Genomic DNA, 26,609 nt, shown 5'->3' with positions numbered 1-26,609 from the left:
TGCTGACTACCTCTCCAGGCCCTAGCTTTATTCTATGTATCTATGTATGTATGTATCTATCTATCTTTCATCTTTGCATGTGCATCAAGGCTGAGTGAGGCATTCCACCATAGGGAATAGACTCCAAAAAGCCAGCTCATGTGTCAGGGACAGATCCTGGTCCCACTGCCAGAGGCCTCACAAACATGCTCCCTAGTTCAGGTCAGCTGTCTCTGTGGGTCTCCCTGTCATGATCTTGACCACCCTCACTCATATAATCAACCCCTCCTCCCTCTCTTCACTTGGACTCCCGGAGCTTGGCCCGGTGCTTGGCTGTGAATCTCTCCATCTACTGGATGACAATTAGGCTAGTCACCAGTCTGATTACAGGGGAAGTCCAGTTCAGGCACCCTCTCCACTGTTGCTGGGGTCATCCTTGTGGGTTTCTGGGAGTTTCCTGGCACCAGGTTTCTCTCTAACTCCACAACTCTATCAAGATATCTCTTTCCTTCCTCTCCCTCTCTGTCCCTCCTGATCCCTCATGTTCCCATCCCCCTTCTCCTCCCCTCTACACCCCTGAACCCCCAGTTTACCCAGTAAGTCTCATCTATTTCCCCTTTCCAGGGCATTCATGTGTCTCTCTTAGGGTCCTCCTTGTTACCTAGCTTCTCTGGCAGCTCCTGGTTTTATTTTTATTATACAACTTACATTGCAGAAGTCTTTTCAGTCTTATTTTTCCTTCAAAATTATCTTGAGTTGTACATTTTTTGTATATAAAGGTGAAATGACATGATAACCACCTCAATATTTATATATATGTAATATATAATTTGTATATTTCAAATATATATATATATATATATATATATATATATATATATTTACCAGCTCTCCATGGACAATAGGGAAAGAATGTTACAAAATAAATGATTGGTCTTCAGGACTATACAGTATTTAAAAAGTAGTAAGTTCTTAAGCTTCTGAATTTTGGGAACTGGAGTTTTCCTGTATACTTAGATTCTCTATCTTATGTTTTAGTCAGGACAAGAGCTGAAAAAGAAACATACTCTTGAATTCATTTTGCACAATTATTGCTAGAGTCCCACAAGTATTAGTATTTTTTGTAGCTTTCTGAAGTAGTTACTCGAATTAAACACTGGCATCCATGGGTATTTTTGGAAGTTAGTCATTGGTAGCCATGATACTCTTCTCTGTGTCAGGCCGTGACACATCCTTTCGTTTTACTATCAAGACTGGGACAGGAGACTGCCTGTTCTGTGATTGACCCACTGGCAGGCGGAAATGATGGGGGAAGGGAAATGGGAAACAGTTCAGGGTCCTGGGATTCCCCTGGCTTCCTAACAGTGGCCTGTTATTTCTAAATTTTTGAAATGTTTGCCCCCTGGAGTTTCCCGGGGAGATTTGATTTCAAACCCCACTTAGTGCGTGCACTTCTAATCCCAGCACGCAGGAGGCACAATTGGGATGTTAAATCCTAGGCCAGCCTGAGCCCTGTAGTAAAACTCCTTCCCAAACAAATTAAAAATAAAAAGCAAAGTCCAAACAACCAAAGGAAAAAAAAAAAAAAACCCAAAACATCCAACAGAAGAGGGCAGTGAAAAGCATTGCAAAGTCCTTCTCGGTGTGCTTTGTCGGGGAGGGGCGGCAGAGTGTTGGGATGGGGAGACGGAGACGCCTGCGAGCAATGAATCAAGGTTTTAATTTCCAGTTCTTAAATTTATTCTTCCACAATTTCATCACAGGTATATGATGCACTTTGACCATACTCTCCCCATTATACTATTAACCCTTCTACTATTAACAACTATTAACCTTCCTCCAAACCAGTCCCCTGCTTTTTCCTTATCTTTTCGTTTGTGGCCTGGTGCTTTTATTAAAAAAGAAAATATGCATACTGCCTCCCCGCCCCAAAGAGTCTCAGGTAGCCTCGGTGTGCTAGCCACGGCTGGGTTTGAACTCCTGGGATTCCAGGTAGCGCCACCACGCCGGACAGCCGGCTTACCAATGTCAAAGCCCATCTTAAAAAAAAACAAAAAAACCAAAAAACCCAAGTTATATTTATGCACATGCACACTAGTGTAGTCCGTTTTTCTCAGGCGTTCCGAAGCCAGCTCACCCATCTGAGAGCCGCCTTCCAGGGCTTTTCCAGTGTGTCAGCTGCCTGGTTGCCACCCTTAAAGGTGCACCGCAAGTTAAAGCACACAAATCAATGCCCCAAACACTAGCGGAGCGGTCCGGGCGGGCGTTCGCGAACACCCAGCCTCGTTCGGAGTCCGGGCCTCATATTCGGCTTCCAAAACTCCAACACGCAGGCGCCAGCGCAGGCACAGGCGCGCGCGATTAATTTAGCCCCTCCCCCGCCCGTCATCGCTGTGGCTGCGCGCCGTGCTGACGTCACCGCGCGTCTCAGCGTCCAGCTAGCCGCGGGGGCTTTCGGGAACGCTGCGGCTGGAGAGTTGGGTGCTGCGGCTTCCCGGGCGCCGGAGGCCTGGGTCCTGCGGCTCCGCGGTGAGTGCGGCTCCCTCCGCCTGGTGGGGCGAGCGGCCGCCTTCGGCTCCCCGAAGCCAGCGCAGCCGCTGTTGTAAGAGCCCTCTGTTCTCAACGCAGCGCGATCACCGCGCGCTTCCCCAGTCCTTGCCCTGGCAACGGCTTGCTTTCCAGTTTTGCTTTCTTTTCCTTTCGGTTCATTTATTCATTTATTTATTGTTAATTAGTTAATTCCTTCATTTTTTTTTTGAGTCATCCCTGGCTGATTTCCAACTTGCGGCAATCCTCCTGCCTCAGTCTCCCGGGTGCTGGGAGTACTAGCATGCCCCACCACGCCCATCCCGCAAGGTTCTATCTAAGCTCACCGGAGGCTTTGCTTTCACTGCCTTCCAACCCAGCTGGTTGTGCGGCACGGAGGTCACGCTTGTCGTATAGTTTACTGGTTGCTCTCTATAGTGAGGTGAGAAATAACTCCGCGGTTTTATGGGGAAACATGTGTTTCTGACCTCCACGCTCCTTCAGTGTGCATTGAGAACGGGTGCTTGCTGTACACGTAACACCCGGTGTGGGTGAGCCGTGCCTCAGTCCTTTGTGCTTTTGAGATGCTTTCTACGATAGTTGCTTTGGAATTTTTAAGGACTGATTGTCCTAAACGGGCTGTGTTAATGAGCGCTCCCAGATACCTTTATCTAGGATAGCTCAGTCCTGACTTGATCAGTTGTTCCCACTGGCAGAGCAGCATCTCATCCTGCCTTATCTTCCAAGTGTTGAGATTGAAGTTGCAAGCAGACTCGGGAATCTTTGTTTAGTCGCTGCTCTTCCTCCTCCTCTCTTCTTTTTTAAATAATTGCTGATGGAACCCAGGACCTTTTATCTTCATGATGGAACTGCATCAACAGCCCTGCAGAATGTCTGTTCCATACCCACAGGAGCCTTTTGTCTCCAGTGAAGTGCCCTATCAAAATATCTCTAAATCAGAAAATAAAAGCAACCTAGTAGTAGTGCGGTCTAGCTCTTGGGCGGCTAAGAGAGGAGAATTCCAAGTTTTAAAACCACCTTCTTTACATTGACTTCCTAGCCAGCCTAAGCTACGGAATGAGACCCTGTCCCTGCAAACAAAACAAAACCAAACCAACCAAGCAAAAACCTTCAAAAAAGATGCCCATGAAGTATGTCTAGCAGTAAATAATAAATACAGTCAACAAATGTGCAATTGGGGACCAATTTTCTTCCTGGGTGGAAATGTCCACCCGTCTTCAAAGTTTTACTTTTTACTCTGTATAAAGCCGTGCATTTCAGAGACAAACACAGTGCTCTGGGAAGTGCTTTTCTAAGACTGGGTGGGCAAAAACTGCTGTAGTTAGGATGCATTAGCTAGAATGAGACAGTTTCAGGTATCACTGCATAAATTGAAGAGGCCATAATTGCTATGCAATTAGTTTTCTAAAATACCTTTTTTTTTTCCTTTCAGATTTACGACACTGAAGAGTCTTCATTTCCTCCTGTATTTTTCTAGAAATAAACCCAGTCATGGAAATATGAAAAAATGTATAAAGAATCCAGTTTGAATTCCATGAGTGTACTTTTGTGTATGAATAGTTATATAAAATGTTGAGTTCTCAAAAAGAAGGCTAGTAAGTATGGTATATTTGTGCGACAGAAATGCTGTGGTAAGGGTTGGTAGATACGATAACTGAAGACAGCTGTGTCTTGATAAATTGATTCATCCTTAATTATAACAGACTTAAATGAAGCCCAGGTGGACTGCATTTTACAAATGCAGTCTAGTTAACATTACTAACAAGATACTGTCTGTGAAGCAGATGTGTTTACGTGATAGACACAGGAAGAGATTTACCAGGAGAGAAGAATAGCAGTCTAAGCTCTAAACAAGGCCATTCACCAGACTCTATAGTCTTAGTAGGGCTGTGTGTTAACTTCCCCAGGAGGCACCTGAGATAGTATAACATGAGCTGTAGGAAATTAGCTCTTAGAAAATAGGACCATGGAGTGAGTTTAGTTACTTGTGTTTGATAGAGTAGTTTGGATATCGTATTAAAGTCCTTATAAGGGGAAAAAGCCTGCAAATAATTTTTCCGATATAGTTAGCAATTGACTTAGTATCTAGACTTCATAACTTTTTTTGTTTTTAGATTATTTGAAATACAACTTTATTCTTATTCTAAACAAAAAGAATGGGGATGACAGCAGCCAGATTTTACCACTGAATAGTGTGATGTGACTGTAGCAGTCTTATTTTTGAAATTTCAGGAAACAACTGTGTTCCAAACAGCTAAATATGCAAGTTCAAAAAAATGAAGGTATGTTAAAAAAAAAAAAAAAGGTATTTTTAAGTGCCGCATTCACTCCTTCAGCATCCAGTGAAGTACATGATCTGCTTAGCTAAATACGGTGGCATGCACGCTGCTCCGCTGACGTCACAGGACAGTTGCTGATGCAGGCTCCAGCTTCACTCTCTCACAGGTCGTCATCCTCATCCGGGAGCGCAGTCTTTTGAGCCACCTCGAAATCACGCTCGTGCTGTGTTGAGAAAGCTGGGTCCATGACCACCTCAGGTGGGGCAAGCGCAGCATGGCAACAAACTCCAAATTAGGATCTCCAAGGAGCTCTCTGGCAAGCCAGAGGAGAGGCTTTTCAAAGTTGTAGTTACTTTTGGCAGAAATGTCTTAGTCTTAAACTGGAGGTTCTTTCGGTACCAATAGATTTTGCCTTCACGTTTTTGTCCTTAATATCCACTTTGTTGCCACACAATACAATAGGAATGTTTGTTTTCTTTTTTTTTCCTCTGATAATTTTTTATTACTATAGATAATAGGAATCAAAATTTCCACTTCCCTCCTGCTCCCCCACTCATCCTCCTCCCCTCCAGTCCTAAGAGAGGGCAGGGTACCTTGCCATGTAGGAAGTCCAAGGCCCTCCCCCTTCCGTCCAGGCTTAGGAAGGTGTACATCCAAATAGAATAGGACCCCCAAAAGCCAGTACATGCAGTAGAGACAAATCCCAGTGCCATGATCGTTGGCTTCTCAGTCTGCCCCCATTGTCAGCCATATTCAGAGGGTCCAGTTTGATTCCATGCTCGTTCAGTCCCAGTCCAGCTGGATTTGGTGGGCTAATGGGGATGTTTTCACACACACGTACCAGATCTCTATGCCGGTTAGGTACATTCTTGTAAGTAACTCTTGGTGTTACATCGAATGGCACACTGGGCTTGGATGGAGTAGCCATCGCGCAGGCCCCCGACCTTCCCCTGGCCGGCTGTGTCCCACACGTTGAACTTGATGGCTCCTCTGTTGGTATGGAAAATGAGGGGGTGCACCTCCATGCCTGTCTCAAACTCACGAATGTCATCTTCCCCACCAGGACGAGCTTGAACTGGACCTGCGGCACTCCCTGGGCAGTCGTGACGTGATGATCCTTCCAGAAGACTCTCTGCGCCTGTCCGGCTGAAGCTGACTTCATAACTTTTAATGAAAGTAAATTATTGGCGAATAGCTCTTGGGTTACCTAAAAGAGTTCATATGATTCCAGAGTCCTGAGTAGTGTAGGATCTTGGAAAATAAGAGTTGTCCTCTGTGAAGGTGAACTCACATAAATCCAGTCAGAGAGAATTCTACCTGGTTAGGAGCCCGTTTTTGCATTCTCTGTGTGGTTGAGATCTTACTTAGTGTGAACTGAGAAGCTTCATAGGGCAGTTTAAGCTGTCAGAAATACTGTCCCTACTCATCCACAAAACTGTCTCCCAAAGAGTTATTCAAGGTACTTTACACCAAAAAACCAAAAAGATAATGGAAAATAGCACAACCTTACTGAATTGGACAAAAGAGAGCAAAGAAAAAATAAAATATGACTTTTCTTGTGAGCTCTACAGAATGTCCACCTACTCGGCTTTCCCTGCTGGGGTTCCTATCTCGGAAAGGAGCCTGGCTCGTGCTGGCTTTTATTACACGGGTGTCAATGACAAGGTCAAGTGCTTCTGCTGCGGCCTGATGCTGGACAACTGGAAACAAGGGGACAGCCCTGTTGAAAAACACAGACAGCTGTACCCCAGCTGCAGCTTTGTTCAGACCCTGCTTCCAGGTGGTCTGCAGTACCCTCCTAAGGTCACAGCCCCTGTGAGAAGTGGGTTTGTACGTTCCTTACCTCTGGAGCAAGGAGGAAGTTACTCCAGCTCGTCCTCAGACCCTCTTCACTCCAGAGCAGTGGAAGACTGCCCGTCCAGGACGAGTCCCTGCAGCTATGCCATGACTACTGAAGAGGCCAGATTTCTTACTTACAGTGCGTGGCCTTTAAGTTTTCTGTCACCAGCAGAGCTGGCCAGAGCCGGCTTCTATTACATAGGACCTGGAGACCGGGTGGCCTGCTTTGCCTGTGGTGGGAAGCTTAGTAACTGGGAACCGAAGGATGACGCTATGTCAGAGCACCGGAGACATTTTCCCAACTGTCCATTTCTGGAAAATTCTTCAGAAACACAGAGGTTTAGTGTATCAAATCTGAGCATGCAGACTCACACTGCTCGAATGAGGACGTTTTTGTACTGGCCGTCTAGTGTTCCTGTCCAGCCCGAGCAGCTGGCAAGTGCTGGATTCTACTACATGGGTAAGATGTTAGCAGAGAACTAGAGTTTTATTAGCTTGTTTATGGGAATACACATGAGTCAGTTTCTGGCCTTTTTTTCTTGTTTAGATCGCAACGATGATGTCAAATGCTTTTGTTGTGATGGTGGCTTGAGGTGTTGGGAATCTGGAGATGACCCCTGGGTAGAACATGCCAAATGGTTTCCAAGGTAATTGGTTCTTTGTTTTATGTTGAGACAGGGTTTCTCTGTGTAGCCTAGGCTGTCCTGAAACTAGATCTGTAGACTCAGACTGGCCTTGAACTCAACAGCTGCAGGCCTGCCTCTGCCTCCCGGAGTGCTTGGATTAAAGTTTTTGTCAGTGCAGCTCTTAACACTAACAGATGATCAGTATCACTAGGTTTTAGTACGTACAGTTCACTTATTTATCAGATATTTAGGTAATATTTTAGGTGCTATGGGTTATAATCTGTCTTGTGAGGGAAGAGTGGATAACGAGGAAATACAGGGCAGTCAGGATCTACTGTACTTAGTGTCCTTAACCGTTGTTCTGCTGGTTAGTTTCTGTCATCGCACACGGCTCACCTGGGAAGAGGGACCCTCAGTTGAAGATTGCCTCCCTCACATCTTAAAACTGTCTACTGTGTAGACTGATAACTTGATTTCAGCTACACAAAGTCTCTGCCTCTGTCCTTTCAGCATCTCATGGCTTTGATGTCACTACAGCTTTTTAAGTTGTGTGTCCGTTGTTTGTTTTTCATATGATAGTTGTAGCTGCAGTTATTTCTAACACTGTCTTTAATAGGACAGGTGTAGCTATGATTGTAGCTGCAGTTATTTCTGACGCTGTCTTTAATAGGACAGGTGTAGCTATGATTGCAGCTGTAGTTATTTCTGACACTGTCTTTAATAGGACAGGTGTAGCTATGATTGTAGCTGCAGTTATTTCTGACACTGTATTTAATAGGACAGGTGTAGCTATAATTGCAGCTGCAGTTGTTTTAGCGCTGTGCCGGAGTGGGGTAGTACTGAAGATTGGATCGAGATAGCCACTCGACTCTGAGCCCCAGTGTTTTCCTCTTAACCTTTATGTTAAAGTTGGCTGATTTACACTCCACATTACAGTTTGGAGAAGTCTGGAAGTGATTTTGTATTTGTCTTCACCTGTAAATTTTGTACTTTCCTATGCTCTTGAGAATAGTTCACTGTATTCTCTCCTTATTGCTGATGTTATCTGTCTTGTTCTCTTGAAACTCACCAAGCTCCCTGAAGATGAGTAGTATTAATTGCTTATTTAGTCATATGTAAGCACCTTTCTCTTCCTTCTTTTGAGTTCTTGGAAAATTATTGCATTCCTTTGTTGTTACGGTTTTTGTTTTGTTTTTTAAGTTTCTTGTAGCCCTGCTTCTTAGATTTTTGTGACTTTATTGAACAATGAGCTTTAACTATAGGTAAGCGTGAGGGCTTCTTGTCAGGGTATGGTAGACTCTGACTCGTTGGGAAGCCCAGTGCCGTAGTCTTCATGCAGCTCTATTAGTTGATGTCTTTGTCAGTGACGGTCTTAGAGATTCTCTGTGTCCAGGGCAATAGCAAAGCTTTTGGTGGCGAGGCTGAAGACTTGATCTCTTCTGTCATGGGAAACATCCTGGCCAATGGGACCCCTGTTGACACCTGTTCTGACTTGTGAGTATTCTCACAATGGTGGGGGCAGTAGCACTGGTGATGTCTGAGATGAGGACGCATCCCTTGAGCAGCTGGAGTAGAGGTGGAGCACAGGTGCACAGAACAGCTGCAGGCTGGGCTTGAAGAGCACAAGAACAGTGCATGTAGGACACAGGCTCTGGCGTCAGACTGTTCTGCAGCCCTGGGGTGCAGAGCATGGGTCAGGGAGGGAGGTGGTTCCTTGCAGAGTGTTGCAGGCCCTGCTCCTTTCTGCCTCCAGGGTCCCTCAGCAGTAGTGGTGGGAACTGGCTGCTCCATGGCAGAGGAGCTTCTTAATTCAGCGCCAGTACACACTAGAGAGATTTTTGCTGTGACGCCTCATGAGGTTGGTTGTTGATGACTTCAGTGGCAAAGGTTCTGGGTTTCTGCTCAAAGCAAGCCACTAGGAGCCATGGTGGTGTCTGCCTGCCAGACTACTGATCCTCTATGTCTATCTGTTTCCAGATGTCTTCCCAGTGGGCCTTCTGTACCTTCCATCCCCTCCTCTCTCTGTCTCTCTCTCTCTCTCTCTCTCTCTCTGTCTCTGTCTCTCTCTCTCTCTCTCTCTCTCTCTGTCTCTCTCTCTCTCTCCTCTCTCTGTCTCTGTCTCTCTCTCCCTTTTGTGATCCTGGTGGTTGAGCCCCTGGCGTTGAGCGTGCTATTTAAACACTCCACCACTGCCACAACCTCCACCCACATATCTCTCTTCAGTTTATGTTAATTGGTTGTTGAGCCCTCCTTGGGCTGTTTCTTCCAAGGACAGCTCTCTTTAGTTTGGGTTTGTTATAGAAGTACACAGCCAAGAACATTGCCATCTTCTGATAGCGTTCTCGCAAACTTTCCTTTAATCTGTGATTTATATTTGTTGATCCCACTGAATGAGAGTAAAGACCATAACCCAAATTCTTTGGTTAAATTAAGCAAGTTTTATTTTTAGTCACTCAGGGCTATCTCCCTAAAGCAGGATTTGAAAAAACAGCATTGGACATGGGAGAAGGTAGGGTTTATATAGTCCAAAAACTGTAGGACTAGGTGGTTTTCAAGAGTTGGAGAATTTCCAGAGGAATTTTAGTTACATAGGCACTTGGCTGAACATTTTAAAGTTGTTTGGCAGAATATTTGATCTTATCAGGATATAGTAGGGGGTGACCAGTCAAACTCCATAGGGTGGGGAGCATGTCAAATTCCAGAAACAGGTTAAAGCACAAGCAACTTGAATTTTGCAACAAACAGAAATGAACTGTTCTGAACTTATAACAAAATGGCTTCCATCCTTAAGATTGAGTCCGTCTGGTCCATCAATATTTTTACTTTTGGATTTATTACTATTGCTGTGTAGTTGGACATTTCTCTTTCATCCATTTCCAAATGACCACTCAGAGACTGAATATGAACTATAAGTGCTCAGACTTGTCAGTTGCTACCTCTCACACTTAAATTAACCTATATTTCTGTTTATGCTTTGACATGTGGCAGTGTCTTTATTAGCCTGGCACGTTTATCTCTTCTTTGTTTCTGGCTGGCGACTCCCTCTCCCTCTGCCCTTCTTCCCACCGTTTAGTCGCTTGGCCTTTACTTCCTACCTAGCTACTGGCCAGTCAGCATTTTATTAAATCAATTTGAGTGACAAATCTTTACAGTATACAGGAGGATTATTCCACAGAATTGCTGTGATGAAACACCATGGCCAAAGCAACTTAGGGAGGAGAGGGCTTATTTGGCTTATGCTTCCACATCAGAGTTTATCATCAAAGGAAGTCAGGTCAGGAAGTCAAAGAGGATGGGAGCCTAGAGGCAGGAGATGATGCAGAGGCCATGATAGAGTGCTGTTTACTGGCTTGCTCCCCATTGGCTTGCTCAACCTGCTTTTTTATAGAACCCAGGACCACCAGCTCAGCGATGGGACCACCCACAATGGACAGGGCCCTGCCCCTTCAGTCACTATTTATAAAAATGCCTTACAGCTGGATCTTATGGAGGCTTTTTCTCAGTTGAAGTTCTCTTTTCTCAGAAGACTTTAACTTTTGTCAAGTTTACACAGAACTATCCAGCACAGGCATTGTGGTGCACACCTTTAATCCCAGCAATCGGGAGGCAGAAGCAGGTGGATCTCTGAGTGAGTTCCAGGATAGCAAGGACTAAATTTAGAAACTCCATCTTCAAAAACCAAAAAACCAAACCAAAACAAAAAAGCCAGAAACAACCCCCCCCCCAAAAAAAAATAACCCAAATTATCCAGCACAGTGTGTGACTGCCTGTGGGTGTGTGCACATGAGTGTAGATGCCCAAAAAGACCAGAAGCGTCGGATGCCCTGGAGCTAGAGTTATAGAAGGGTTGTGAGCTTCCTGACATGGGTTCTGGGAAGTGAATTGTGGCTCTTCTATGAGAGCAGCGAGTGAGCTATTTCCAGCTTCCCTTCCAAGCTTCTTATGAAACAACATTATGACTTAAGGAAGGGCAAAAGGGCTTTACATACATTTAGGGATATGATTCATCTTTAGTTTAATTTTTCACATAGCATGAGCATAGGTCAAAATTTTTGTTTATATGCTTTTACAAGAAAATTTGAAATTGTACACCTAGTTTAACGTTTCTTCCAAAGGGATGGGATGGCAGTGGTTGTTAAGTGAACTTCTTCTGAGAGGTTTTAGTGGCTTAAATATTTGTGAGACATTGCTACAAAATGTGGAGATAAAGTTTCTTGGAGTGTGGTGGACTATATTTCACGATAGGAGAGTGAACTCTGGAGTAGGTTAATAGTTACTATATTGTGAACAATGAAATTTAATAGATAATGAGTCATAGTTTTTGAAATAGTGTTAACCACAAAAAGACAATGTCTGTACCATTGTTTTTCACATGCCAGCTTTTGCCCTTTCTAAGTCCAGAAGGTTTTCCTTTGTTGTGTGTAAGTGGAAGGCAGCAGGAAAAGGACGGCTGCACTGCCACCCTGGGCATGTGTGCTGGGGTGTGCTGGTTTGGTTAATGTCCACTGGGTCGTGATGGGAAATTTTTGCTGTGGGGTATAATCGAGAATATTTGGAAGTCACTCCTCTAGAATAATCAGTTCATTTTTGATATGAAATGATTTATAATAGTTCTGTTTTATATTTTAGGTGTGAGTTCTTGATACGGATGAAAGGGCAGGAGTTTGTTGATGAGATTCAAGCTAGATATCCTCATCTCCTTGAACAGGTAAACTGGTTCTTCAGACTGACGTGAACTCTGGAGGTGACACATTTGGTAAAGGGCCTCCTAGGCAGTGTGAGGCCCTGAATTCAGATCCCAGCACCACGGACAAAGCTGGGTGTGGCAGCGTGCATCAGTAACCCTAGGGTGTTAGAGACCAGGGACTCCATGGAGCGCTCTGTGCAGATAATGGAACTATTCCGTGAGTTCTAGGTTGGATGGGACAGAGAGCCTGTCTTACAAACAAGGTGTAGAACTGCTGAGAGAGACATCCGTGTCTACCCACGTGAACAGGTCCATATGCTTGCTCCATATACATGCAAACAAAAATACAGCATTGAACTATGCTATAGAATAAGTACAGAAATCTCAGAAGTGATATTTACATCTATTTTATTAATTCTTTGTACAAAATTTTTTGTTGGTGGAGGCTGCTTGTTTGTAATCCTGACCACCCAGACCCAAAATAATCTCACAGAAACTATATTAATTAAAATTCTGCTCAGCCTATTAGCTTAGGCTTCTTATTAACTCTTAAATCTTAAATTAACCCATTCCTAATTTTTTTGTGTTTTACCACGAGGATTGTGGTTTACCGGTAAAGTTCCAGGTTGTCTATTTCCTTTTTCAGCTAAATGGTGTCTGTCTGCCTCTGCCTTCTTTCTCCCAGCATTCAGTTTAGTTTTCCCACCTAACTCTATTCTGCCCTGCCACGGGCCAGAGATGCTAATTTATTAACCAATGGTAATAAAACATATTCACAGTATACAGAGGGGAATCCATAATCAATTTTTGAGGCAAAATTGGAGTTTATTAAATTCGTATAGCAATTTTAAGCAATATAGTTAGGAAAAGAAATATGGTTAGGAAGGAAGACACACCTGAGGTTGTGTGTGCTTAGACACCTGAGATTGTGGGTATGTGCTTAGATGGACACCTGAGGTCGTGAGTGTGTGCTTAGACACCTGAGGTCATGAGTGTGTGCTTAGATACCTGAGGTCTTGAGTGTGTGCTTAACACCTGAGGTCATGAGTGTGTGCTTAGACACCTGAGGTCGTGAGTGTGTTACTTAGACACCTGAGGTCATGAGTGTGTGCTTAGACACCTGAGGTCGTGAGTGTGTGCTTAGACACCTGAGGTTGTGGGTGTGTGCTTAGAAGAGCTGCCATGTTTGAGTTACCTGTACTGTAGCCATGGTACTGCATCCTTGACAGTTTTGTTACTAGCTTGCTGTTCAGGCTTCTTTATAAATACTGTTTTTTCTTTTACTTTTTTGAAAAATCTTATATCCTGCCATGTATAGAATTTTTTTTTTTTTTTTTGGTTTTTCGAGACAGGGTTTCTCTGTGGTTTTGGAGCCTGTAAAATGGGGTTGAAGAGCTATCTTCAGTGTCTCTAGTCTTTTCCAGTAAACAAACAAATGAACAAAATCTTTTTAGTAGTTAAGACCTTTTAAGAGTTACCCAAATGAAATACTGCTTTTTCATGGAATGAGGAGGCACTGTTGTCATCATGCTGTTCTCTGAAATGGGAGATACCTTGAATTCTAAATCGGATGTAGACTAAGTGTAAGCATAGCCGTATGATATCTATGGTGAAATGAAACCAAATAAAGTGTTCATATGAATTATTTATTACAGAGGTTTGAGACATGGAGCTGAGGCATGCCTTGAACTCCTAGTTTTCCCTCCTGTGCTGCATACCTGTCTTAAAACGAAATATCTGAGTCAGCTAGTTTCCTGAAGGGTGTGTGCATTTATTAAAGTAAATGTTGTTGTTTGTTTGGGTGTGCTCGCTCATCCCATCAGCCCCGTACTTGGAAAGCTGAGGCAGGACGATTGCCATGAGTTCTAGGCCAGCCTCAGCAGCAGAGAGAGACCCCATCTTATTGACTGTGCTATTTAAGAGTGTTTGAGATTCCTGATTTACCTGCTAAGTGTTCTCTTATTTCATAGCTGTTGTCCACTTCAGACACCCCAGGAGAAGAAAATGACCTTCCAAGTAAGTAGGAAACCTTTAAATGCAACTATGAGTCTGTGTAAGAATATTAGGAATGAAAGAAAGTATATTAAAGAGAGTCACATGGAAAACTGTGGAACATTAACTGGAAAATTACGTGTTTAGTAAGATTTGTGACATTTTAAAAGATTCTAGGACATTTCTTGGTCTTTAAAGTGCTGACATTTCTCATGAGACAAGACACAGGAAACAAATAGCTCAGCGCTGTTTCAAATGAAAGGTGGAATAAGCTTTTCCTCTAGAGAGGGAGGTTGCTGTGCCTTGAGTGTGTTTGAAGAGGTTTAGGATGAGGGACAGGTACTTCAGTGCAGCGGCCTCTGGATTAGAGCTGCCCTTTAGCCATAGCTCAGGAGTTAGTGTATGTGATCTTCATGTGTCATGGTCTCCAAGGCTGAAGGAGCCATCACTTTATGTTCTAATCACATCAGAAGGAGTGCTGGTTTGACTCACCATTTCAAGAGAGGCGTTGGTACTGTGGAGGTGGAACAGAGAAGGGGGGGACCAAGATAGAGAAACCATGAGTCCGCAGTAGATTAGGCACTTGGTCATGGAAACTGTTTGAGTCACAGTGGATAAGGGACTTGGTCAGGAAAGGAAAGAGTACCTAAGTACTGGTACCTGCCCCTGTGTAGGAGAACTGGGGAAGGTGAAGGGGTGGATAGCTGTTCTTTTGTTTGTCTGCTTGTTTTTTCTGTTTTTGGTTTTTGTTTTTCGATACAGGGTTTCTCTCTGTAACAGCCTTAGCTGTCCTGGAACTAGTTCTTGTAGACCAGTCCTCAAATTGGATAGCTGTTCTTATTTAATATTTATTTAGGCTGATGCCAAGGCTGGAATCCGGGTCCTTGTGCCACAGTGCACATGTGGAGATCAGAAGATTCTTCTCAGGAGTCAGTTCTTTCTTCTTTACACGGGTTCTGGGGACCATTCTGGCTGCCTGGCAAGCGCTTTCCCTCTGAGCCTCCTCGATAGCAGTTGAGCTCTTTCCACAGTTGTCTAGTTCACGTTCTTCACTGAGAAGATAGAAGACTGGAAAGAGAACTCTTTCAGAACCACTCTCTGTCCTGTTACTTATGTATTTCTCCTTTATTCATTCGTTTTTAGTATAGGGGCTTATAATTCGACTCAAGCTAGCTTTGAACTTTGAAGCCTCATCCTCTGAGTGCTGTATCACAGCTATATGCCGCCATAGCTGGCCTCGTCCTCTGGATTATGTCCCCTACTGCTGATTTGTGAGCGTTGCTTTGGTTGTAGAAAGAGGGAAGGAGTCTTGTCATGGTCACTGGAAGCTGCTGTATTAGTAGATCTCTTACTGGCCCGGATCCGGCATTTGATGCATTCAGTGCTGCCTTGGGAAGCATGCTGTGCTGCGTTCTTGGCTGCCCAGTGCTGGGGTGACAACTGCACTCCAGCGCACGGGCTTGTGTCCTCAGCACACCCCGTGGTTGGCTTCTCTGACAGCATTCTTCCGCTGGTTCTGAGCAGTCTCCTTACACAAGGCACTACCATATGAAGTGTATCTTGTGCTCAGGTCACGTGGGTGCCAGGCTACGACGTCCAGTTTTCTGCTTCAATTTCCAAGTGCTTCCATTTCTGGCTAAAGTAGCTGTTTCAGTAAATATACCAAAGCAAATGGTTCCTCTGTTTCACTCCTCAGAGGTTCTGCTCTCACCCTCCCCATCTCAGTTCATAACACCCAGCTATAGAAGCAGCTAATGCCTTCACAGTTTGACCAGAAACTCACCACCCACCCATTGCCAGCCTCATCCATGCTACCTGATCTATCCTTACAGTTCTCCCTGATCCTAGGCTGCCCACTAGTCCATCTCTGCGTATGTCCAGTCACCTTCAAGACCCTCCTTAAAGTTCTGGCAAATTTAGGGTGATGTAGACACTCCCTACAAAGCTGCATGTCATTGGCTGCTGTCCACTGTCTACTGCCACCTTTATTTCATGCCAAGCTTTTGTCCTTTTTTAGGGCTATTATGTTTGCTGTTCTCTTCAAACATTCCTATTGTTTACTTTACCATTTCAATTTTAGGGTTCTGTTTTCTTTTCAGTATTATTTTCTAGAGGAGGCGTTAGGGATCAAGGCTGTTTTGGTTTCTTCAGAAATGCTTTTGAGGAGGTTGCTCTCCACACTTTGACGTTGGGTGTTTGTGTGTTTATTGTGCAGGTTTCCAGCAGGTGGCAGCACAGTGTCTCGGGAAAGTACAGTCTCTCAATTCCTACTTTCATCTCCTTATATTTTCATCGTCATAACCTCTGTATTCAGAATATCACTCCTTTTGCTTATTTAACTGTTTTTGTTATAGCTTTATCCTTCCCATGTTTGTTATTTTCTCTGTCTCACGTAACATTTAGACATTATTTATCATTCAAGTGTGATACATCTCCATTGGTGGTGTTATTCTAACCCAAGTGCTTCATGTGTGCTTGGCAAGAACTCACCACACTGTGCAAGGCCCCAGCCCCACACCTAATCCCTTTACGAGGGGAAGAGAGTGGTTACATGCTTGATTGCTGGAAATGGAATTCTCAAGTATGCCAGACAAGCCCTCTATCTAGGCCATACCACCATTTCTTAAATTTTGTAATGTTTTGTTTGTTTGTTGTGTTTAGTTTTACTGTGCTATCAACCAAATGCTGGATAAGCTTTCTACAAAGGAGCTGTACCACTATGTTAACCCTCTTTCCTACCGTTTTTATTTATTGATTTTATTTTGGGGGGAGTCTTGTTAAATCTCTTGTATGAGTGTCAGGGAAGGACCCGAGGCTTTGTCTCTGCCATCACATGTTCAATTCTTTCTCTGATTTTCCTCCTTGGAGGTAATTTCTCACTTCTTTATTGTTGTAGCACATTGGTTTTTAAAAATGAATGTATATTAGAATGATTTAGGAAGATCTTTTAAAAAATTAATTTTTATTTCATTTTATTGTGCATGAGAGAGACACAGAGAGGGTTAATTATGTCAGGACCCGTCCTCTCCTGCGGGTTTCAGGAACTGAATTTGGGTCAGCTTGTGTGAAAACCTTTCGCCATGAACCATCTTGCTTGCTTGATTTTTGAAAATTTTTTTAAGATGTATGTATGTATTTTGTACGTGTGGGTGCACATGCCACAGCATGTATGTGGAGGTCAAGAGGACAACTTTGGGGGTTGAAGATATGTCTCAGCAGGTAAGAGCACTGATTGCTCTTCCAGAGGACCTATGCTCAATGCCCAGAACCTGCATGGCAGCTCACAACTCTCTGTGGCTCCAGTTCCGGGGACCCAACACCATTACACAAACATACATGCAAGCACAAAACACCAGTCCACTTAAAAGAAAATAAACCATTTTTTTAAAAAAGGAAAACTTTGGGGAGCTGGTTCTCTTCTCCTACCCGTATGGATTCTGTGAATTGAACTTCAAGCTGTCAGGCTTGGCAACAATTGCCTTTACCACCGAGCCATCTCACCAGCAACAGTGAAGCTTTTATTAAGTACGCCTAGATGTAGGAACTATAGGAAGTAACTTTTAAATGATGTACATTAATTGTTTTGTCATTTAACCATTATCAAGTTTAAATTTTATTGACGGTAATTTAATTTAACTAATGCATATGATATATTTCCCTTATCAGCATATGGAAATAAAGATAATTATTTTCCATAGTTTTAACTTTGTGGAGTTTAATATTAGCAAATTTGTTTACAAACAGTCGTGCATTTCGGACCTGGCGAAAGTTCTGAAGATGCGGTCATGATGAACACGCCTGTGGTTAAGGCAGCTCTGGAAATGGGCTTCAGTAGGAGCCTGGTAAGACAGACGGTTCAGCAGCAAATCCTGGCCACTGGTGAGAACTACAGGACCGTTAGCGATATTGTCTCAGCGCTTGTTAGTGCTGAAGGCGAAAGAAGAGAAGAGAAGGACAGACAGACTGAAGAAGCAGCATCAGGTATTGTGGTATTGGTGGCTGCGCGTAACATAAGTTACGTGTTACATGGCAGCACCTCAGCTCACATCCGTAAATTGCAGGTGACATCACCTCTCCCGCACCACCAGGATTTCTAAACTGTCTGTTTGCCAAGCTCGGTGACCTCAAATTCCATCTGTAGCTAGTACTGTCCTTGAATTCCCCTGAGCTCCCGGCCCCACTGCCAAAGTGCTGGGGTGACATATATATGCTACCATACCCAGATTTACAATAAAGTTTTTTTCTTGAGCTATATTGCATTTCTTCATTTTACATAGCTAAATTTTAAAAGCGTGATTTAGGGGGTTGGAGAGATGACTCAGTGGCTAAGAACTTTTGCTGCTCTTGCAAAGGGTCTGGGTTTGGTTCCCATCGCCCATGTTGAGTCCAGTGTCTGGGGTATCTGACACCCTCTTGTGACCTGTGTGTGCACCTGGTACACATACCCACAGGCCCGTACACATACACATAAAAATGAATACTTTTCAGTTTTTAAAGCAAGATTTAAGAACTGATTCAGAGCTGACTATAGTGGAATAGACCTAGTTCCTACAGTCCTGGCGTTCAGGAGAGTAAGGCAGGAGTATGCCAAATTCAGGGACAGCCTAGGCTACATATCAAGAATCTCTTTAAAAGATTCAGATATTTCTACTTTTTAAATAAACTTCCTTCAAATCTGGTTTCTGATACAGTATTTTACTAGTAGTCCTTGGTAGGGGATTCTTAGCCCAAAAGGTCAACCTAGGATGACATCCTGGGCTGTGCTCCTTTGATTCTGATATTTGTGTGTGGTTTTTATTTATTTTTTTCTTGGTTTTTTGAGATAGGGTTTCTCTATAGCTCTGGAGTCTGGCCAGGAACTAGCTCTTGTAGACCAGGCTGACCTCAAACTCAGAGATCCTCCTGCCTCTGCTTCCTGAGTGCTGGGATTAAGGCGTGCGCCACCACCGCCCCGTTAGATTTTTTTCACATCTTAACAAGTCTCCTGAGTAATTATATCTTCAACAAATATTTTCATATGTCTAAATATGTAAACAGCAAAGGCAGATGGTGTGAGAGTGCTGGTCATTCTCAGGGAGCATGGGAACCTGGGAAATAGGTTCCAAAAGACAATCACAGAGCTAGCAGAGGGCCTGCAAGATGGCTTAGTGAGAAAAGGTACTGCGGTCCACCCTGCAAGTCTTAGCTCAGTACCTGAGATGCACATGATGGGAGGAGAGAACCAGTTCTACAGTTGTCCTCTGACGGCTATATGCATGTCATGGCACACACACACACACACACACACACACACTGTATAAAAGCCTTAGAGAACTATCAGAGAAGTGAAGGTTCAGTGTGTCATGTAAATTGGAGTATTAGGTTGAAAACACTTTTGTCCTTAACTAGAGGTAGAAATAGTTTAGGTCAGTGAGGCTCTTGCTGCCAAGCCTGATGACTGAGTTTGATGCCCAGGACCCACGTGGTGGAAGGTGAGAATTGATCCCTACAAGTTGCCTGCTGTGGCAGTGGAATCCCCACCCTCACCCCCCAAGGAAGAAACTGTAAGTTCAAGACAGCCTCATTGTATGACCATACATATAGCAAAATGTTTGAAATTCTAATTTCTGGATTGAGACAGATCTCTGTTTAAATTCTGGCCTTTTTCAGTTAGTAGGTAGGCAGCTCATTCAACCGAACTTAAGATTCCTTACCTCTGAAGTGTGGTAATCTCTTATGAACGAGCTGGATTCAGTTTTTAAAGCTGCACTATAGATTTATAAAATGTGTCAAGAAGTATTGTGGTAAGTGGTGGATGTGCATTTTATTGACCTCTTTAAGGAAGGAGCTGTATTCTTCCTATTTCAGATCGGGAAGCTGAGGCGTATAGTGGGGGACATGGCTAAAATGGCTAGACTTTCTGGGCAAGCCAGCAAAGTCCATCTTGATTTGTAGCTAAGCCCTCGTGTTCACAGATGGTGTGGACCCTGAAAGGACATTAGCACTATGTAAACCCGGCTGGGTGGTTCATGCCTGTAACCCCAGCACTTGGAAGGGAAGTAAAGTCATGACGATCAGGGCTATCCTGACTACACACGGGGTCTGGATATATCAAGTCCTGTCTCAGTAACTAACAAACCGGAAACCTCAACTAGTTTAGGACTGGTTTGACAACTCATTCTGTGGCTGTTGACAAGCCAGTCATGCTATTGTGAGGCTCCCTATCTGGAAGATACGTGGCTTATCTAATTGCCTTTTTGAATATAACCGTTTGCCTGTACTTAAGAAGTAAAGTGATATAATACAGATAAAAATAAATTACTTTTTAATTCCATGGTGGAGAAAGAAAGAGAAAGAGGGCACATGTTTTCCTACTCTAAAGTTTTCTGCTTGTTCTCAACAATTTGAAGACGTGTGTCTGGGTCCATCAGAGTTCATACTTGAAAGTGTATGTGCTTGTATGGAACTCTGAGTTTAACCTGAAGTTTAGTTTAGGAAGGCAATATCGAAATACAAACGATATTTTCCTTCTCCACACTCAGTGCCTCGTTTGGGTGTAGTTGGGGACATTTGAAATTTAATGCATCCTTCTTCTTGCTTGTTTTTAACTGAAGGTGACTTGCAGTTAATTCGGAAGAATAGAATGGCCCTCTTTCAGCAGTTGACATGTGTCCTTCCGATCTTGGACAATCTTCTTGAGGCCAGTGTAATTACTAAGCAGGAACATGATATTATCAGACAGAAAACACAGATACCCTTACAAGCAAGAGAACTGATTGACACCATTTTAGTCAAAGGAAATGCTGCAGCCAACATCTTCAAAACCTGTCTGAAGGAAATCGACTCCACATTATATGAGAACTTATTTGGTGAGTTTCTTGGAGAAAGTGTTTAGATACCCTTAGGGTTTTGTTCATCTCTCTGTTGAGCAAGTAGAATAAATCCAGTTGAACTGTAATCTTTACATATTACCTATTCCAAAAACAAAAAACCTGGTGTATTTTACTGTCTAGGTAGTATTCCTTGTAATATAGCAAAAATCTACATAAAAATAGTAGGTTAAAGAGTTTTATATTGCTAGAGTAATGGTTTTTGTATGCTGTCTTTTTTTCAGTGGAAAAGAACATGAAGTATATTCCAGCAGAAGATGTCTCAGGTACGGTGCAGTTAGGACTCCACCATTGTCTTTACCTCCTGGACACCGCATTTCACTCACACTCTTTTCTGGTCGTAGGCTTGTCGTTGGAAGAGCAGTTGCGGAGATTGCAAGAGGAACGAACTTGCAAAGTGTGCATGGACAGAGAGGTTTCTATTGTGTTCATTCCTTGTGGTCATCTGGTAGTCTGTCAGGAATGTGCCCCTTCCTTGAGAAAGTGCCCCATCTGCAGGGGTACAATTAAGGGGACTGTGCGTACATTTCTCTCATAAATGAAGAGTGGTTCTAAAGTATTGCTGGGTACCGGAAGCCGTCTGAACAAAGAATGAATTACCGATTCAGCTAGTGCATTCATGTTTGCTCTTCTTCAGAATCAATGATCCTGCTTCATGAAAGGTGGTGTTGTCTATGTAATCTTAATCTGTGTAGCTGCAGGGAGCTCCTCTGCTGATGAGCTATGGTTGTCTTTGTAACCCTGATCTGTGTGGCTGCAGGGAGCTCCTCTGCTGAGCTATGGTTGTCTTTGTAACCCTAATCTGTAGCTGCAGGGAGCTCCTCTGCTGATGAGCTATGGTTGTCTATGTAACCCTAATCTGTGTAGCTGCAGGGAGCTCCTCTGCTGAGCTATGGTTGTCTATGTAACCCTAATCTGTGGCTGCAGGGAGTTCCTCTGATGATGAGCTATGGTTGTCTATGTAACCCTAATCTGTGTAGCTGCAGGGGAGCTCCTCTGATGAGCTATGGAAGGAGTGGGTGCTTCTGTTTTCACTCAGGACTTTCTGGGCTTGGAGTTTGTGAAAGCTTTAGATTTGGGTGACGTGGAGCTCAGAAATCCTGGAAACCAGTAGTCCTGGCCCTCAGTGGCTAGGGTGCCCCATGCTTTTTGGTGTTTTTTTCCCTCTGGAAAATAAGGATTTTTCTGTTACTTGGTAAATAAGATTTCCCCCTATTTGTGAGAAACATACTAATAAAGTGGTTTTAAAGGCTTGCATCATCATTTTCTCCCCTGATTGAAAAGCAATTTTCCTAAGACTTAGTTGCACTCATTTGCTCTTAGGTTAAAATAAACGAATTCATAAAATAAATTGCTAAAGTGTTTCTAATAATGTGATTCACGAAAATCCCTTTAGCTAACAAACTGTGTATGCTTTGCAAATAAAGCATTGGATGAAGACTTCACACTCAGCTCAGTCCACATGAGAACTTAAAGAAGCAGTGTACTTGCCTGGTGTGGAGGTTTTGGTGGGATTCAGGGATAGAACACAGACAGTGATAAGCAGTACCGTCTTTGTGGAGCAGATCATGTGTGACTTGTCCCAGATGTGAAGTGTATTCTAAAACACAAAACAAGCTAGACATGGTGGCACACACTTTTAATCCCATCGCTCAGGAGGCAGAAGCAAGTGGATCTCTGTGAGTTCGAGGCCAGCCTGGACTACAGAGAGAGTTCCAGGACAGTCAGGAGATGTACACAGAGAAACCCTGTCTCAAAGAACAACACATGGAACCAAAGCAGCATGGTAGTACAGAGGCAGGTGAATCTCTGCTGGTTGGATTTTGACAGCAAATTAAGACATACCTGGGAAGAGGAAATCTTAATTGAGAAAATACAAAGATTGGTTTGTAATAGTGTCTGTGGGGCAATTTTCTTGATTAGTGATTGATGTGGGAAGGCCCAGCCCATTGTAGGTGATGCCACCTCTGAGCAGGTGGTCCTGAGTGGTCCACGAAAGCAGGCCAGTAAGCAGCACTCCTTCATGACCTGTTTCAGTTCCTGCTCTGACTCCCTTTAGTGACGGGAGTGTGACCCAAGAGCTGTGAGCTGAGACAAACCCTGTCCTCCCCAAGTTGCTTCTGGTTATGGTGTTTATCATAGCAATAAAAACCCTAACCAAGATAAAGCAAAGATGGCGTGGACTATAGTGAGTTCCAGAGCAGCTTATGAGACAGAACCACACAAAAACCAAACCCCTCTGTGTTAGGGCTCTCAGAACTTTTAGAATGACTTACTCTCGGTATGTATAGAAAGTAGATTTAGTAGAATGACTTACAGCTAATCCAACAGTGGCTAGCTATGAATGGAAAGTCCAAGAATCCGGAGCGTCTCAGTCTACAAGGCTGGGTGTCTCAGCTGGTCTTCAGTATGCACCAGAACCCTGAAGTAGGCTCTAACGCCGGTGAAGGAATGGACCTGCTAGGGAGGGGAGAGCAAGGAGGAAATCAAAGAGCCAGCGCTTCTACTTCTGTGTCCTTACGCAGGCTTCCAGCAGAAGGTGCGGTCCAGATTAGAGGTGGGTTTCCCAGCTCAAAGCATATGGATTAGAGGCATGTCTTCTCAGCTCAAGATCCTGATTGGAAGTGGATCTCCAGGCAGGTAGCGCACACCTTTATCCCAGCACTTGATAAGCAGAGGTAGGCAGAGCTCTGTGAGTTCAAGGCCGGCCTGGTGTACACAGAGAGACCCCATCTCAAGTGGATCTTCTCACTCCAAATTAAGCAAAAACCCCTCACTGGCGAATCCTCTATCTTTTGGGCTCTAGTTAATTTCGGATGTTGTCAAATTGAGAACCAAGAATGGCCATCATACCCCCCACTTTTACTCTACAAAGTTAGGGTTTAGACTCAAGAAAGGTGGCTAAAATCTTTGCCCTCCACTCTTAATTTTGGGAATGTTCCATTTCTGTCCTGATAGTTTGGAAAGATTTATTTTTATTTGTGTCTGTGTTTCTGTCTGTACATGTGTGCAGTTGTCCACAGAGGGTGGTGGTACCCTGGCGCTGGAGTAGTGAACTCTGGTTATCTCTAAGAGCAGCAAATGCTATAAATCCCCGAGCTGCTTCTCTGGCGCTGTCAGGATGCATGTATGTATGGGTTTCTCTAGCGCTGTCAGGATACATGTATGTAAGGATAAATAAACGGTGCTGCCTCGCTTCAAAGTCTTGTATTAGCAAGAGAAAGTCTGGGGGAATGGAAAGAAGTTGCTTACATCCCAGATAAGCAACACATCTAAAATTCTCCAAACTTTATCTTCATCCTGGACATATTATGAATGATTTCTGATGAGGCTTTCAGCTTTCTCAGGAAGTAAAATTAGAAGTTTGTCAGTCAAGTAACCCAGTTAGAACTTTCCCAAAATGAGGATGTAGTCAGTGCAGTGCCGGGCCATCCGCGTTTTATCTCAGACTCTGCAGTTATAAACGGGCCCTTTGTGCCCTTAAATGGCAGGCAGTCCTTGCAGAACTCACTGTTTCTTCTTTTTGGCCCTTTGCTTACTGACTAGTATGCACTGAGGACCCACTTGTGTGCCAAGCACAGTGCTAGGTGCTGTAAGAAACAGCTGTTTTCTGGGCAGAATTTTAGTGCTGGAGTTTATAATATGGTACCCGAGAATGCAGGAGTATTGGGAAATAGGTCTTTACAAGTAGTGATCAAGGAGATATGATGTGAAGGAGAGCTCCAATCTGTGTTCCAGCTTTGAGGGGAATGCTATCCTTGTAGTCAGGAGCCAAGGAATACTACAAAGTCAGCCACACAGCAAGAGTTTGGGAAGGAAGAACCCAGGAGGGTGCCTGCCTCTGCTATGGCGAGAAACAGCAAGAACTGAGCAGAAGGCAGGGCTTATATAGAGTTTCTTGGGGATGGGGTGGAGTGGAGCTTTTCATGGTGGGCATTGGTGGCATTTCAGGTCCAGAGCTTGGGCTTTTTGCTCTGTAGGGCAGGGGCTGGGTCCGAACTTTAGGACAGGTAGAGTGTTCTATGGGTGGAGGTCCTGGGGGAGGGGCCTGGCCACTTGTGTGGCTTGAGGGGCTTACGTCTCCCCCTTTTTGATTATTATTGATAGACAGGTTGTGGGAAAGGGAGATGATGTTATCATTAGATCACTTCCCACTGAATCTTCATCGTTGGTATAATTGAGAGTCATTGGCTTCTGGCTTTTTAGCTCAGTAATCCTGTAATAGCACTGATTAAAAGTCCGGTTAGAAATCTTTTGAATCTGTTGTTCAAGAAATCTAGACAAGTTTATAAGGCAGCGCACAGCCAGGACTAAGAAGAGGAGAAAGGTGGTTAAGAAGGGCAGCATCCAACTCCTTATTAGACTGAGATTCACTGCCAGTCACCAAACGGAGACCTATCTGGAGTTGTCAGCGTTTGTCTCTTCCTATACCTGATGGTTTGACACATAAACAACATTCCTCCTGAGGAAGAGACAAGGACCACCTCTCTGTGCTGTTGGTAAATCTCATCCTTGCTGACTTTGTAGCACTGATGGCAGCGAGTTAGTCTGTTTGGCCCTGGAGAGTAAAGATGATCTGAGCTACCCATTGGAGATCCTGGATGAACTGAGAGGAAAATGTATGGTAAAGAGCTGGGGAAGTAGTCAGTCCTGCTTCGCTGGCGATGCCAGTGGCGTTAAAGCCAGGACCTGAACCACTCAGTTGTCATGCCATGATCTGTAAACCCTGTGAGGGAACCTGCAAGAGTTCTTCACCAGGTGCAACCCCTAATTATGGAAAAAGGATCACCAGGGCACAAGTCCCAGGCCACCCAATGGGTAGGCAGCGGTTAACCCTAGTACTGCGGAGGATTGAGGCGTTGTGAACGTTCAGACAGAAGGGCTAGGTGGCAGTGCTGAGTCAAAGTATGTCCCAGAGGAGTTAAACAGTCTGTGATCAGAGATATGGGTGGGAGTGGTAACTGGCTCAGAGCAGCTAATGAGGGAGGGTGAGAGTCTAGTGCAATGGGTTTGGCCCAGGGTGGACACACAACTCTCCGAAGTGGACAGGCAGAGTGTTACTCAATGGCTGATGTGCCATTAGGATGGCCCAGATTTGTCCCATGGTATTTTCAGGACCAACATGGATACCTTATTTCTTACCAGTTTTTTCCTTTCGGTGGTAGAGAAAACAGACATGGGGTAAGCCATGGATCACCATGATGGTGATGCCTTTGGCACCTGATATAGAGCAAATTTCTGGCCCTGTTAGAATGGGCTGTTGGTTAGAGGTGAGGGACCCTTGGCTATTAAAATCCATATATCAGAGCTACCCCAGGCAGGTGTAGATAGAAAGAAATAGAAGAGGAGAGAGCAAGTTTAGATATTAAATCTACAGCTGGAATGGGTTTGAGTATTGAGACGTGAGCATGACTGACAAGCGTAGCATCCTCTACACTGCTACCTAAAAAGAGAAGTCGGGAAGGGATGAGTGTTTGCAGGACCTGTGTGAAGAGCTGCTGAGGACCAGGGGTCAGAACAGAGAAGACCGGCTGGGGAGGGGTCTGAGAGGCAGAAAACTAGCTGACTCAGGCACCTTTCCCCTGTTGTTGCTTTATTCCTAGCGGAAGACGAAAGAAGGGAAAAGAAGCATGGGCATAAGGTATAAGATTTAGGGCAAAGCATAAGGAAGAAAGGGGGTGATCTCCACAAAGCTTTCAGTCTGTATGGGCACACAGGCAAGCTAGCAGTCCCACAGGTGGTAACAACGGTAGCAAGCATGCATTTTCCCAGAGTCACAGTGTGGATCTGC

At 44.1% G+C, this 26,609-nt stretch overlaps 1 protein-coding gene across 7 annotated transcripts; it reads left to right on the top strand.

Annotated features, from left to right (window-relative positions):
* The first annotated feature begins 2,427 nt into the window (after window positions 1-2,427).
* Birc2 (baculoviral IAP repeat containing 2) lies at window positions 2,428-22,073 on the top strand. Of its 7 annotated transcripts, XM_057767007.1 has the most exons (12): window positions 2,441-2,947; window positions 3,959-4,121; window positions 4,759-4,808; window positions 4,972-5,063; window positions 5,869-7,104; window positions 7,192-7,291; window positions 11,900-11,978; window positions 13,928-13,973; window positions 17,694-17,930; window positions 20,543-20,797; window positions 21,043-21,084; window positions 21,163-22,073. In XM_057767007.1, exons 5-12 carry the CDS (start codon window positions 6,294-6,296, stop codon window positions 21,354-21,356), a joined length of 1,764 nt encoding a protein of 587 aa, XP_057622990.1. In that variant the 5' UTR covers window positions 2,441-2,947; window positions 3,959-4,121; window positions 4,759-4,808; window positions 4,972-5,063; window positions 5,869-6,293; the 3' UTR covers window positions 21,357-22,073. The 7 variants fall into 7 exon arrangements, with proteins under 7 accessions (XP_057622986.1, XP_057622990.1, XP_057622989.1 ...); XM_057767006.1 differs by lacking the exon at window positions 4,759-4,808 and having other exon boundaries at window positions 4,863-5,063; XM_057767002.1 differs by lacking the exon at window positions 4,972-5,063.
* The last annotated feature ends 4,536 nt before the right edge of the window (window positions 22,074-26,609 follow it).

Source organism: Chionomys nivalis, chromosome 4 (genome assembly GCF_950005125.1).
Source record: "Chionomys nivalis chromosome 4, mChiNiv1.1, whole genome shotgun sequence".
NCBI lineage: Eukaryota > Metazoa > Chordata > Mammalia > Rodentia > Cricetidae > Chionomys > Chionomys nivalis.
This window is presented reverse-complemented; position numbering and strand designations above follow the sequence as displayed.